The following is a 12,363-nucleotide window of genomic DNA, read 5'->3' on the forward strand; positions in this document are numbered from 1 at the left end:
ACCTTTACTTTTTATTTATTTGTATTCCATCTTTATTATTTTTATAAATAACTCAAGGTGGCAAACACATCCAACATACTTTCTTCTTCCTATTTTCCTCACAACAATGCTATGAGGTGATTTCAGCTGAGAGTGAATGACTGGCCCAAAGTCACCTAGCTGCTTTCATGTTTAAGGCGGAATTGGAAATCAAGGCCTCCCACTTTCTAGCCTGGTGCCCTTAACTACTAAACTGGCCCTTTATGACTAATTAATATACCTAAAACAGTAAAAAAAATAGGCAGAGATTTAAAGCACTAGGAATACAATTCATAAGCCAATAAGAAAAAGTTATTTATTGTTAGAATAAATACTGTTCTTCACCTTGTTCTTCATTATTCCCTCAATTTGATCGATTCACTGGTGTAGATAGATAGATAGATAGATAGATAGATAGATAGATAGATAGATAGATAGATAGATAGATAGATAGATAGATAGATAGATAGACAGACAGATGTAGATAGATAGAGATAGATAGCCTGGTGTTCTTATTACAGTGAACTTTCTATAGGGCCAGGCTGGGGAGATGTCTACAGTTCTGCTTCCTTCTAAAGAGACTAACCTTAGCAATTTTAAGATGTGTGGACTTCAACTTTGAGAATATCCCAACCAGAAATGAGAAGAGTGGGGTATTCTGGGAGCTGAAGTCCACACATTTTAAAATCGCTAAGATTAGAAACACTATTCAACAATATTTTTGCACATCACAACAATATTGTGATGCCTGGAACCAACTCTGAATTTGAAGTTGGGATGGTGGTGGTGGTGGTGATAGAAATGCTACTGGGCTGCAAACAAAATCAAAAGAAGTCTGCACAAATTTAAAAAGCAATACAAATAATAAAATATAACAAATTTCCTTCATGATAAAATTCACATTTAACTAAACTAGTGAGACTAATGTATGTGTGTGAGTGTTCATAATTTTCTGTAGAATCATGGGGTAGTGTTAATCTGTCTTAATTAGCAGCATATATGAATGTGATCTTGGTATATAGGATTAAATAGTAAATCATATATTTATAATAACCCAGCCAGTTGGCTTTTTAAATTGATAGCAGGCTTGACAGCTGTTCCAATAGCTATGAAGACCCTACCCATATGTCTGCTCAAAGGAGGCTGACTGAGCTATAATCCCTCTTTTATTGTGAAAATTAATATTTAAGTTGCAAAACATTCATATATGAAAAACTCCGATATAAACCCCTCATAGCAGTTTTACTAAAAGCATAATGCTGCACAATTCCTTTAGCAATCGGGTAGGGCTTGTTTTATTTATTTTCTTTCAAAAAGAAATCAGCCAGAATTTATAGACATTCAGAGAAAATGCCGTTGTGACGAACAGTAGGAAGCCTGTTTAGTAGTAGGCACAGTTGGACTAACATGTATTCATTGCAAGACTCAAGAAAGTTAAACCCAGATTTATTTATTTCTTTAAACATAAATACAGACTTACTCCTAGGTATGTTCTATATTCAGGAGATTTGTGGAGACACTTGGTTGAATTAAAAAAATTCAGAATATTTTGATTGTCCCAAAGCAACCATTTAGCATTGATAAAAATAGTAAGAGCCAGTCAAGTATAGTGAAGATAGGGGGCTAGAAACTAGGAGATTATAAATTCTAGTCCCGCTTTAAGCATGAAAGTTGGCTGGGTGATTTCAGGCCAATCAATAGGAGACTGTGAGTTCTAGTCCCGCCTTAGGCATACAAGCCAGCTGGGTAATTTTGAGGAAAGTCACTCTTTTTCAGCCCAACTCACCTCACATAGTGATTGTTGTGGAGAAAATTGGAGAAGAGAGGGGTAATATATATGTTCACCACCTTGAGTTACTTATAAAGCAATAAAGCCAAGGTAAAAATCTAATTAATAAATAAACCAGGTTTTAATATTTTTAGTTTTTAAATAATACAAATCCTTGAAGACAGTCCTCTTATATGGGACGAACCCATTTAAGAAGTTGTTTTCTCTATCCCAATTGTGCATGCTCTGAAAATAAAATATATATTTTTTTGCCTTTAGAGCTTCTTTTTCTTAAGAGTCTTTCAACCGAATCACTGATTAATTGACCAAAACTCATGTTATTAACTTGACTAAGATTTATTTAATAAAAACTAATTAATAAACTTGTGTTACAAGGTCACAAAATAATATGGGTGTGAGAGTCAGCCATGTCACCAGGCACATCCAACAGTCACCCATGACACTTGCTTAATCAAATGTCACACTGTAATCGCCACAGCAATTAATATTCCTTTGCAGCTGTGAGTTGCATAGGCAGGGGGAAAACACGGTCCCTTTTTCAGGGTGTATAACTGCACTCAAATGCAGCCAGCTAGTAGAGAGAATCATCTAAAACTTGCTAGAAAGTGTTTGCTGGTAAGACCTTCAGATGTTACACCTGTAGGAAAAGAGCAGGCAGGCCCTGGAGGTGGAGTCAAGTGGGTAATTAGCCTAGAGTCCTTAAGATCCTTCAAAGTCTCTTGATTTCCATTAGCTTTTATCTAGCAGCAATTTAGCAGCAGTTTAGTTGACTAGATTCTTATGAATAGGCAGGATCAATAAATCAACTTAATGTGTGGTCCTGATTCTTTGTACCTGACAACACTAGCTGGAATGTGAGTAACCACAGACCATCTACTCTAGATCACAGGAGACAGTATTAAAATTGGAGTAGCTAAATGAAGACATGGGGGGGAGGGGAATAACAATCTTGTCTTCCTTCCCCATTCTCCCAATGTTATGCTGGTCTTTCCTGCCATCCCCCCTTTACTTACCCTGTCTGCAGATTTTGAAGTGCATCTTCCACACTGCGCTGGTTGTACTTCCCCATATATTCATGCATTTCTCCATAGTTGTTCCGAATATTTTTTTCGGTGCTACCATTAGGAACTGTGCCAAATCTCAATGGAGGATAATGGTGCTGGGGTCTCTGAAACTGGAGAGTAGACAAATGAAACTGGCATTGCCAGCCCATCCTTAGAAATGGAAACACACTCAGGAAAAAAGAGACTAATCCTATCAGAAAGGTTTGGAAGCTTCTGTGTTTTGGCTGAGTGAAATACATGATGTTTGGCTAGCTCTGATTACAATAGAAAACATATCCAAAATTAAGATTTCTAGATATCAGGAGATTCCTGCTATGTCAGGGGGTCAGGTAAGCCTACAGCTGGCTGGCTGGCTTGTTGGCTGGAAAGTTGGCATCCCAGGTTCAAGACCTGAGCACCACCTGACAGGTTGAGCTCCTGACACCTTGCTTCAGCTTCTGCCATCCTAGCAGTTCGAAACCATGCAAATAGAAGTAGATACAGTAAATAGGTACCACTCCAGTGGGAAGGTACCAGTTCTGTGACATCATGATGTCCATATGTCTACAGAATTGTTTTTGGACAATGCTGGCTCAATGGTTTTGAAATGGAGGTAAGCATCGCCCCTTTAAATTGGACACAACTAGTGGAAGTAAGAATCCACAGGCACTTCTTTACCTTTTTGAAATATATAATATACAATATTATTTATATAGTGATCTAATCTCTCTAATCTTTATATTCTACTCTAACAAAAGGACTTTGAAAGTTAGAAAGAATGTTGAGAAATATTGGCTATCAGGAAGTATTGTTCCAAGGATATAGTCATAGAATTTCTCTTTTTAATTTTTCTGGCAATCCAGGTGAATGATGTTAGTATTTCTTGAAAGCATATCTGAGAATAAGTCTCAGGGGCTCCTCACTTGTCATATATAAGCAGGTATAACTGAGCTCCAATATCATTTTGTAATTAAAAACAGCTTTGGGAAAGAGGCTTTCAGAATCAAGAACATGAGGCCAAATAAGCTTTTGTACCCCCTTAGCAGAAAAAAACCACCATAGATGTGCAATTCTAAGTCACATAGTAACAGTCAGGAAGAAAGAAAGATAAACACTGTTGATTGCATTTCACTGCTCTAAATATTATTTTTTGAATCTACCTTGTATTTCATAATGACTCTCCATGTCAGTTTCATGTAACTCAACTGATTATTAACCCTACAGGTTGTAATCAATTACCAGGTTTACAAGTTGGGTGTTTAAAAGTTAAGAACACTTATGAAAGTGGTACCCAGGAAAAGCCTAGACTGGTCCTGAATTCTGCAGGTAGTTTGAGACTGCACAAAATTTATGCAAAGCTTTTCGAGGCTGATTTTCTCTCTCTCTGATTTTCTCTCTCTCTGATTTTCTCTCTCCCTCCCTCCCTCTCTCTCCAGATACTTAGATATATGCATTTAAACTCAAATGACATAGATACATACCACACACGCATACATTTAAACTCAGCCTACATGCATGCATATATTTAAACTTGATACATACATACATTTAAACTCAAGTTACATATACACATTTAAACTCAACATACATGCATACATGCATAGTCTAGGGCGTGTCAAGTTTTTCAACTTTCAATTTCCAAACACTAGGGGTGCTCAAAAGTTGTGACATGCCTTGGGGATTGTAAAGATATTTTGGTTACTTTAATTTAGGTGTGCTTGGTAGGTAAGTACATAAATATCATAACTTTTTAACATTTTGTTTCATTTGCATACTGTACATACATTTAAATAGTGTAGATACATACATATATTTACATAAGATACATACATACTGTTGATGCATAGATCTAAATTCAACATGCATACATTTAAACAAGAAGCATGCTATATATTATATATACGTACATTTAAACTCAACATACATGCATAAATATAAACTCAAGATGCATACATACATGCATTTAAACTCAAGGCACTTATATACCCGTATTTAAATTCTGGGGTGAAGAGTTAACTTTGTCTTTTATGCAAAGGAAGGAGAGCAAATAATTTAGAAAGCCGACTGCAAACAGGAGATGGGCCTATGGGTGGAAGCAAGGCCTCCAATGGCCTCGGAAATAGATCGACACCATGGAAAGATAATTCTGGATACAAAAGGATTCAGCAGTTGTCAGAAAATGATTGTTGACAGAGAGGTGCACAGAGATCAGCAATACGGAAATAGACTGGGACACATTTAGAAGGATCAAGGGTAGGGACAGCCTATTTGTTCTCTTCTAAGTGAGGGCTTCAGAAAACTAGAGAAAAACATCCTTGTCACATTTCAAGCCTCATCAGATTGGTTGCTTGTAACAAACTGCTGTTCCTGGGAGCCCTCAGACCCTTCTTCAGCATGGCGCAGGTAAGGAGGAAGCGGCCAATTTAAAACCCATCCCTAGTCAGGAACAAAAGTCAGAGCTTCAGCGCTCTGAAAGGATTGATTCCTCTAAATGAGGATCATAGTAAAAGGCAACTTGTGGGCAAAATGGCTGAGGAGCCATTACAGCAGGGGTGGAGAACCATGGCCCTTTTATGGCTTCAATTCAGTTCAAAGCCTTTATTGTCATTGTGCATCATGGATACAACGAAAGTGTTTTAGCCTCTACTGGTGCAGTCCATACAAGAATACAAGACAACATGACTAATATAAAGCAGAGGCCCCCAAACTTGGCAACTTTAAGACTTGTGGATTTCAACTCCCAGAATTCTTCAGCCAGCTATGCTGGGAGTTGAAGTCCACAAGTCTTAAAGTTGCCAAGTTTGGGGACCTCTGATATAAAGAATCATTCTTATACAAGCGGTTAGGGGGGAAAACTAGTCATATGTTTCCATATGTACAACATATTCTGTGCAACATGTATATTATTCTGGTATGTGATCCTATATCATGGTATATACATATTACACACCACACTGGCACCAGTGAAATTCATCATATTAATCTGTTTGTGGTGCTATATTGTGTTTAGGAGTCTGACAGCCCATGGGTAGAAGCTGTTTTTAAACCTGTTGGTCTGGCTGGCTCTACTTCTGTGTCTTCTGCCTGATGGTAAAAGTGAAAAGAGACACTGGCCAAGGTGTGAATCATTCCTAAGTATCTTCCTGGCGATGCCATCCAGTGGTGTTAGAGGGCAACCGATGATTTCTTGTGCTGAATTAATCACGCTCTGAAGTGCCTTCCTGTCTGCAGCTATTAAACCGGTGTACCATACTTATGGACTTCAACACTCAGAATTCTTGAATCAGCCATGCTGGCTCAGGAATTCTAGGTCCACATGTCATAAAAGGGCCATAGTTCCCCAGCCTTGGATTAGAGAAAGAAATGTCTCCAGAGAATGCTGGAAAGGAATATAGGAGGTGAGCAGGGATTATCTGGAGTTTGACAGAGCTGTGGATATAATCAAGGAAGAAGGGGTGGAAAGGAATAGAGAAAGAACCAATGGAGGTAAGAATATATGACCAGAGAAGGTGGCAGGATGCAGAGATGGAGAAAGGTTTGTGACTAAGAACATGAAGAGATTTGTGATACCTTCGAGATGTACTGGCTTGTTAGGTTTTATGGACTGCACAGCTTTGTCAGAGAAACAAAGGCAAGGTTTCTGTTTTAATAGGCAGTAATGCTGGAGAAGTTTTATCCTTCAAGAGCCACATGTGGTAGGGTCACAGACCAGTAAATACTGGGGTTGGAGCCAAAGGGAGGGGAAAAGAAGAATTTTCCCCTTTTTCCTTCTTTTATTGCCCCAGCCACCTCTGCCTTTCACTTCTGGAGAGGAGCACATTTCTCTTGATCATACTCTGAGCTGAAGGCTTGCTGGGGGCTTTGAAATGAGGCCAGAGGATTGAGACCTCAGTTTGCCCATGGCCATGTAAGAACAAAATCCGGTGCCTTTCACCACGGCAAGCTGCAGAAGAGTCATGCTACTCTAGCATCTCCAATTTTATCTGTTTGTTTCTAGCTGCTACTAAAAGATTCTTCGCTGTGGTGTTGTAAGACATTAACAGGCCTCTGCTGTGGAATTTTACACCACTAAATCTGCAGTCCCAGATATGCCTGCCAAGGCAAAAAGCTACCCGGCTCCGTGTGGCTTAATTCAGAGTATGAAATCTATCCAGCAATGCCCATTTCAAGCATATTTTGCAAAACTTTCCTTTCTCTGCTTCCAATTACCAACTTTCCCCCCCTCCTCACCCAGTGTGATTTTGTTAAAATGAGCTGTTTAATATTTATCTGAGATTGCGTTTCTTGTTGGACATTAATTATGTCTATTAATTACACCCCAGCTTGTTAGCTCTTAACGAAAGGGATTCAATGGGAGCTGGGCTGCCATGCCACAGCTGGTCCAATTTGTGTGGCCCCCTCCTTCCCACAGCTGTGGTTGTTCGTCAGGGGCTAATTACCAGGCGATAATCAGCCACGTCCTGGTTTATAAATACATCCAATCCATGCTGGGTACCAACAAGGCTTCCGGTGGAGGGCCCTGTGGAGCTACTAAATGTGACAAATGAGTCCAACAGCTTGTCCATCTCCCATAACTTGGAATGCTCCAAAGGTACTGGAATTCAGTCCCCATGCTGGAAGGAAGGATAGGAGTTGAAGTCTAAAGCATTTGAAGGCATCAGCTTGGAAAATACACCTGCTATTTACACTTTAATAAACAATGGGGAGCCAGATCCTTTGCTTCCTTCCATCCAGTCTGTCAGGTTTGTCATTTTTAATCTTTTATTGTAATTTCTTTGTTTATTCTGAGCCAACTAGTGTCACTGCAATCAAGCTACATACAAATTTAATACATTTTAATTATTATATCCATGAAACCACTCTCTCTTTGTGTGTGTGTGTGTGTGTGTGTGTGTCTCAGATTGCAAAATATAATCTCTATGTCTGAAATTAGAAGCACTTAACAACCACTTGTTCAATGGCCATTCTAACTTGCACTTGAATGAGTAGTACTTATGATCAGTCCTAGATGTTTTAGCTCTTAGAGCATCCCTGCATTGGTCACCTAGTTGCCATTTGAGACTCCTTTGTTAATTTCCTACAAGCAAAGTCAATGGGGAGGCTGGCAGGAGATCACAAATAATAACTTGGAATTTGCATGGAATTGCTTAATTACACCAGGAGGTGCTGAATGCTGCCATTGCGAAGCAAGATGGCCATAAAATGACCACATTGTTTAGCTGGTCACAATCGCTGTTGTTAGCTGAGGACTACCTGTATTGGCTACTGAGATGCCTTCTCATGAGACAGATAGGAGGGTATAATATTTTTAAAATACAAAACCATGTTGGATTTGTAGCAGATGTAGAGTTGGAGCTCTTCCTTTTTCAGATAGCCATGATGTCAGAGCTTCTTCTGACTCTCCAAAGGAAAGATTACTGAATTCAAGATAGCACATGCTGGGTAGTACAAACTATAATATGATGAACACATATGCTTTCTATACAGGAGGTCTGAAATTCAATATCATCAAGGTCTTTGCAAATAGTTCTCCAACAATCATAAACTTCATAACTTTCTGGTATTTTGTAATGGGAAACAAAAATCTTTATAGATCCCCACTCCCTGTCTTATTCAGGATAATTCCATCTTCTTTTTGACTGACATTTCCTGAGCCACTCTTTAGAATAGAGAGCAAGTTTTCCCTTTCCTGAGCTGGCCTGATCACAGCCAGGTACATCTTCTTAAACACTATTTAAAATAACCCTTGCAAAGTCTGAATGGCTCAATCAAAGGAAGGCTATTTTGGAAGACAAGCTGCTTTGCAAGACAATTCACAGAGCTCAGTTCTAAGACAATGTAAGCAGACTATGTAAAAAAAAAAATCCTGGGCTTCTTCAGAAAATGTTACATGGAAATGGACAGTGAAGAAAAACAAAGGTGCAACCCTTCTCTTAATGTTAAACTATATCAGTAGCATACCTCTCCCTGATGTTTAAGTTAGTCAAATATCAGAGCAATGGACTAGACAAGGAAATTTCAATCGCTAGAACCATCATTTCCATCTCACTTTTAAAAATAACAAGAGTTGTCAATCCTTTTAACTGATGGAAGGTCAAGTTTTGTTCCCTGGTATCTAGTTTTATTTTAACGAAAGCCAAACAGTTTTAAGGATGAAGGAGAGGGGAAAAGTCCAAGAAATGAGGAAGGTGACATGGAATCAATGCAACTGTGAATATAAATCTGTCTGGACTCTGGTGATTGAAGACCAAGCAGATGAGTAGGTCTACATTTTTTTTCCTCACGAACCCCATTGCCCATCCTCTTCTTCTCACCTTCTGGTCACTCAGCCCAGACACCGTGTCAACATACTCCTCCTGGATCATAAAGGCAGCCAGGTTGGCTGTGTAGCTGGCAAGGAAGATTACGGCAAAGAATGCCCAGATCAGCACCATGATCTTGCTGGTGGTGCCTCTGGGGTTCTCCACAGGCACAGAATTATTAAACACCAATGCCCAAAGCAACCAGATTGATTTTCCAATGGTGAACTTGGAGCCTCCAGTGCCTGGAAATCAGAGGGGGGGATGGGAGGAGAAAACAACTTTCAAAAACTAACCCGACCTAGGAAAGCTTGAAAACCAGTAAGACGTGCTGCTTGACTTCCTCAAATTTCCACTCTCTCTCTCCCTGAAAACTCACGTTTGCTGTTGCTGAGGCTGCGGTTGTAGCCCACCGGGCTGAAATATTCGAAGATGAAGACAGTCACTGCAACGACCGTCAGGCACATGACAAACATCATCACCCAAACAGCAGGGCTGTAAGGCTCTGTGGGAAAAGAAATGGGGGGTGGGTGCCCAACTGACGTTAAAAAAAAATCCCCTCTCTCCTTCATGAATTAAGATGCTCACCTCAACTCTTCATTTTCCAGCCTCCAAGTCAGCTTACTGATACCAAATTAAAGATGGTAACAAAAAATTCAAGATATGAGCTCATTAGTTAGAACAATTAATCAGTGGAATGACATGGCCTCCAACACTGGATGTTTTTAAGAAGAGATTAGACAACCATTTCTTGCTTGAGCAAGGGGTTGGACTAGAAGACCTCCAAGGCCCCAGCTTTGTTCTTCTGTTATTGAATCAACCAGCCAATCAATTAATCATTCAGAATAGAGCTGGAAGGGGCCTTGGAGGACTTCTAGTCCAACCCCTCCCTCCTCACGCAGGAGGCCCCATACCATTTCAGATAGGTGAGTGTTGAAGCCCCTACCACCTCTGAAGGCAACTTCTGTCCCACTGGTTAATTGTCCACACTTTTAGGAAGTTTCTCCTTAATTCCAGGTTGCATCTCTCCTGAATTAATTTCCATCCAAGGTTTCTTTTTCTTGCCTTCGGTGCTTTCCCTGAGACTGGCTAAGCCCTTGTTCTGAAATCAGCGAATGTTACCCTGGCGAGTTTAAGGACCTTGCATCTAATTCTAGTGCAGTTTTCAGAATAAGACTGACCCGGAAAGCTCTTTGTCCATCAGTCACCCCCTTGCCCCCCCACCCCCAAAGCTTTTCCCTTTGCTCAAATCTCGTCCTGATCATTCACCTAGGAAGGCAGAAGGTGAAACCGTTCCATTGCTACGGGACACCATGACACTGATGCCTGTCTCGACGAAGGGCACAGAGAAATCTATGACTTCAGCTCTTTCTGCATTGATGGTCAGGGATCCAATTGCCATGTCAGCTCGCTTGTAAAACACCTGATGGAGAAACAGACAGGATGAGAGAGTGGGTTTATTTTTCTGTGGCAGGAGACAAATAAACATCCGGAGATTTGTGAGCCAGATGAGAAGATTAATGCTGCCTAAGGCATAATATGTTAAGGAGCAGGAATATATAGTTTTAAGGGGCAGGGGCAGCTTTCCCATAAGCTGTGATGAAGTTTAGATGAGCAATCACTGTCAATGAACTGTTAAGATAGCCCCTTTCTTCCATACAGTACCCAGAAAGCTCTATAGGTAGTCCTTGACTTATGACCCTGGATTGCGATCCGAATTTCTGTTGCTATGCAAGGTGGTTAAATGAGTCACGCCCAATTTTACAATCTTTTTTACCGTGCTTGTAAAGCAAACCGCTGCAATCGTTAATTAGACAGTTGTGGTGCAAATCCGGCTTCCACCACTGAATTTGTTCGTTGGAAACTGGCTGAGGAAGTCACAAATGGTCACCATTTGACCCCAGGAAGTTGCAACCATAGTAAATATATGCCGGTTTGCCAACCGCCCCGATTTTAATCATGTCACCCTGGGGATATTGTGATTGTTGTAAGTGTAAAGAGGAATATTACTCACCTTTTCCAGTGCCATTTTAACTTTGCATGGATGCTAAACGAATGAAGGGTTACCATATAGAAGGACTTAAGAGCCAAGAAGAGCAAGAATGGCTAGTGTTTAGGAAGAGGTCAGAACAGGAATAACGGGCATTTCTAAGATTTTGTGTGGAAATCGAAGCCCCTGGTTCTTCAATTACCTCTCCAATCATGCCGTTCCACATGCCATTGACTTTTTTCCCATGTTTGCCATTGGTGACAAGGTAGAGGTCATAGGTGAATCCCAGAGTTTTCGCCAAACGCTTCAAGATGTCGATGCAAAACCCCTTACAACATCTCTTCTTTAACTGATTGCTGTGAACAGTGCAAGGAAAGGAAAAAGGAACCCAGCAGATAATTTAGGAACACCACAGAAAGTAAATAAGAACCAGCGTGGCATTGTGGTTAGTGTGGAACTCGACTTCTCACCAGTTCATTGGCTGGGACTTTGGGGAAGCCATCTGAGTAACTTTGGGCCAATCACCAGGACACTGTGAGGTCTAGTCCCACCTTAGCATGAAAGCTGGCAGAGTGACTTTGGGCCAGTCACTCTCTATCAGCCCAATCCACCTCACAGGGTTGTTGTTGTGAGGAATATAGGAAGAGGGAGAGGGATTAGTACTTTCACTGCCTAGAATTATTTATAAAAATATGAAGTGGGATACAAATAAATAAAAATGATTTTTAAAACGGAGCTAGGAAAGATAGTAACATCGACCAGTCCAAGAAAAAGGTGGAATCTAACTGGAATCATGTACATAAGCTCCATGAGTGCTCTCATATTTTTCAGGAAGAACAGGATTAAAATCTAACAATAATTTCCCATGCTTGTGAGAACCCTTCTCAAGGATATAGCAAATACCTGTCAGTGTGGTTGAGAGGGTGATGGCAGGGCACTGAGTCACGGATACAAGTCTTGGTGGCAGGATCAATGTCATCCACAATTACAAAGGGCCTTTCCTCCAAAGTTGCCACCATCAAGTGCTTGTTGTCATCCACAGGTTGCAGGAACTTCCTATAGCGTGACATACTCAGGATTCGTCGCTCCCACCTTCCCACCTGCCTCCCAAGGTGAAGAGAAGAGATTAGATACGTCCCCAATCTCTATAGTCCTGCCAGGCCCCTAACGCGATACCAAATTCATTCAACATACGAGAATTGTTTCAATCCATCAAAACGGACA

General features: G+C 40.4%; 1 protein-coding gene across 1 annotated transcript in view; it reads right to left on the reverse strand.

The window, feature by feature from the left end:
• GRIN2D (glutamate ionotropic receptor NMDA type subunit 2D) overlaps window positions 1–12,363 on the reverse strand; it is a 56,590-nt gene that overhangs the window by 16,014 nt on the left and 28,213 nt on the right. The window contains exons 5-10 of the mRNA XM_087918350.1: window positions 12,043–12,239; window positions 11,342–11,495; window positions 10,419–10,572; window positions 9,529–9,654; window positions 9,165–9,394; window positions 2,821–2,981 (exon numbers count right to left, since the gene is read on the reverse strand). Of these exons, the coding sequence (XP_087774476.1) occupies window positions 2,821–2,981; window positions 9,165–9,394; window positions 9,529–9,654; window positions 10,419–10,572; window positions 11,342–11,495; window positions 12,043–12,239 (1,022 nt within the window). The remainder of the gene's footprint in view (window positions 1–2,820; window positions 2,982–9,164; window positions 9,395–9,528; window positions 9,655–10,418; window positions 10,573–11,341; window positions 11,496–12,042; window positions 12,240–12,363) is intronic.

Source organism: Pseudonaja textilis, chromosome Z, assembly GCF_049901715.1.
Source record: "Pseudonaja textilis isolate UNSWEBS1 chromosome Z, rPseTex1.2, whole genome shotgun sequence".
Classification (NCBI taxonomy): Eukaryota; Metazoa; Chordata; class Lepidosauria; order Squamata; family Elapidae; genus Pseudonaja; species Pseudonaja textilis.